This window comes from Cyprinodon variegatus, unplaced genomic scaffold (assembly GCF_000732505.1).
Source record: "Cyprinodon variegatus isolate N-32 unplaced genomic scaffold, C_variegatus-1.0 Scaffold2100, whole genome shotgun sequence".
NCBI lineage: Eukaryota > Metazoa > Chordata > Actinopteri > Cyprinodontiformes > Cyprinodontidae > Cyprinodon > Cyprinodon variegatus.
In genome coordinates this window covers 40050-40997 of record NW_015152553.1, presented here as the reverse complement: position 1 = coordinate 40997, position 948 = coordinate 40050, and the positions used below count along the sequence as shown (strand labels likewise).

The 948-nt window shown below is 46.5% G+C and overlaps 1 protein-coding gene across 1 annotated transcript in view; it reads left to right on the top strand.

Moving 5' to 3' along the window:
• Positions 1 to 948, top strand: part of LOC107105155 (collagen alpha-4(VI) chain-like) — a 9956-nt gene continuing 9008 nt past the window's right edge. Inside the window, exon 1 of the mRNA XM_015405274.1 lies at positions 1 to 516. Within this exon, the coding sequence (XP_015260760.1) occupies positions 121 to 516 (396 nt within the window). The 5' untranslated portion in view covers positions 1 to 120. The remainder of the gene's footprint in view (positions 517 to 948) is intronic.

Genomic DNA, 948 nt, shown 5'->3' with positions numbered 1-948 from the left:
TTATCATTTTCTTCATCATGATCTCCCTCAGGTCCGATCCAGTGTCCGGCCTACCCCACAGAGCTGGTCTTCGCTTTAGACTTAACGCCTGGCTTTGAGTTTAACAGGCAAAGGGAGATCATGCTGTCCATGTTGAGGAACATCACCATCGCTGAGAGCAACTGTCCAGTGGGCGCTCGTGTCTCTGTGGTGGGATACAGCAGATACACCAAGTACCTGATCCGTTTCCAGAAGCACCGCAGCAAGAAAGCTCTTCTAATGGACATAGAGAATCTCTCTGGAGAACGCAACGCAGAACAGCGGCACCTTGGAGCGGCCATGCTGTTCGTGGGCCGAAATGTCTTCAAGCGTGTCCGCTCTGGGCACATGATAAGGAAAGTGGCGGTGTTCTTCTCCGGCGGAGAGTCACAGGACCCTGAGGATATAGTTGCTGCGATGATGGAGTACCAGGCGCTGAACATCATCCCTGCCGTCATCTCTCCAAGGAACATCCAGCAGATCAGTCAAGCATTGGAGGTGGGTTTGACTTTCTGATGCCTGCTCAGAATACTGGGATGATGAGAGGAGGTGGTCTGAAAGAGAACACAAAGAACTTTGACCTATTTTGCAAGTTCTCCCACTCAGAAGTAAAATCAAGAAATCACAAAATATGTCTTTATAACAATTTATTTTTATGATACAGCTGTAAATAAGTATTTGAGCAGCTGTCTATCTGCAAGAGTTCTGACCCTCAAAGACCTGTCAGTCTGCCTTCAATATGTTCACCTCCACTCCGTTCATTATCCTAAATTCGATGCACTAGTTAGAGGCAGTTATCTGCATAAAGACACCTGTCTACCCCATACAATCAGTTAAGATCCAACCACTAACATGGCCAAGACCAAAGAGCTGTTCAAAGACAATAGATAATAAACTGTACTGGGAAATAACCAAGCAGCTTGGTGAAAA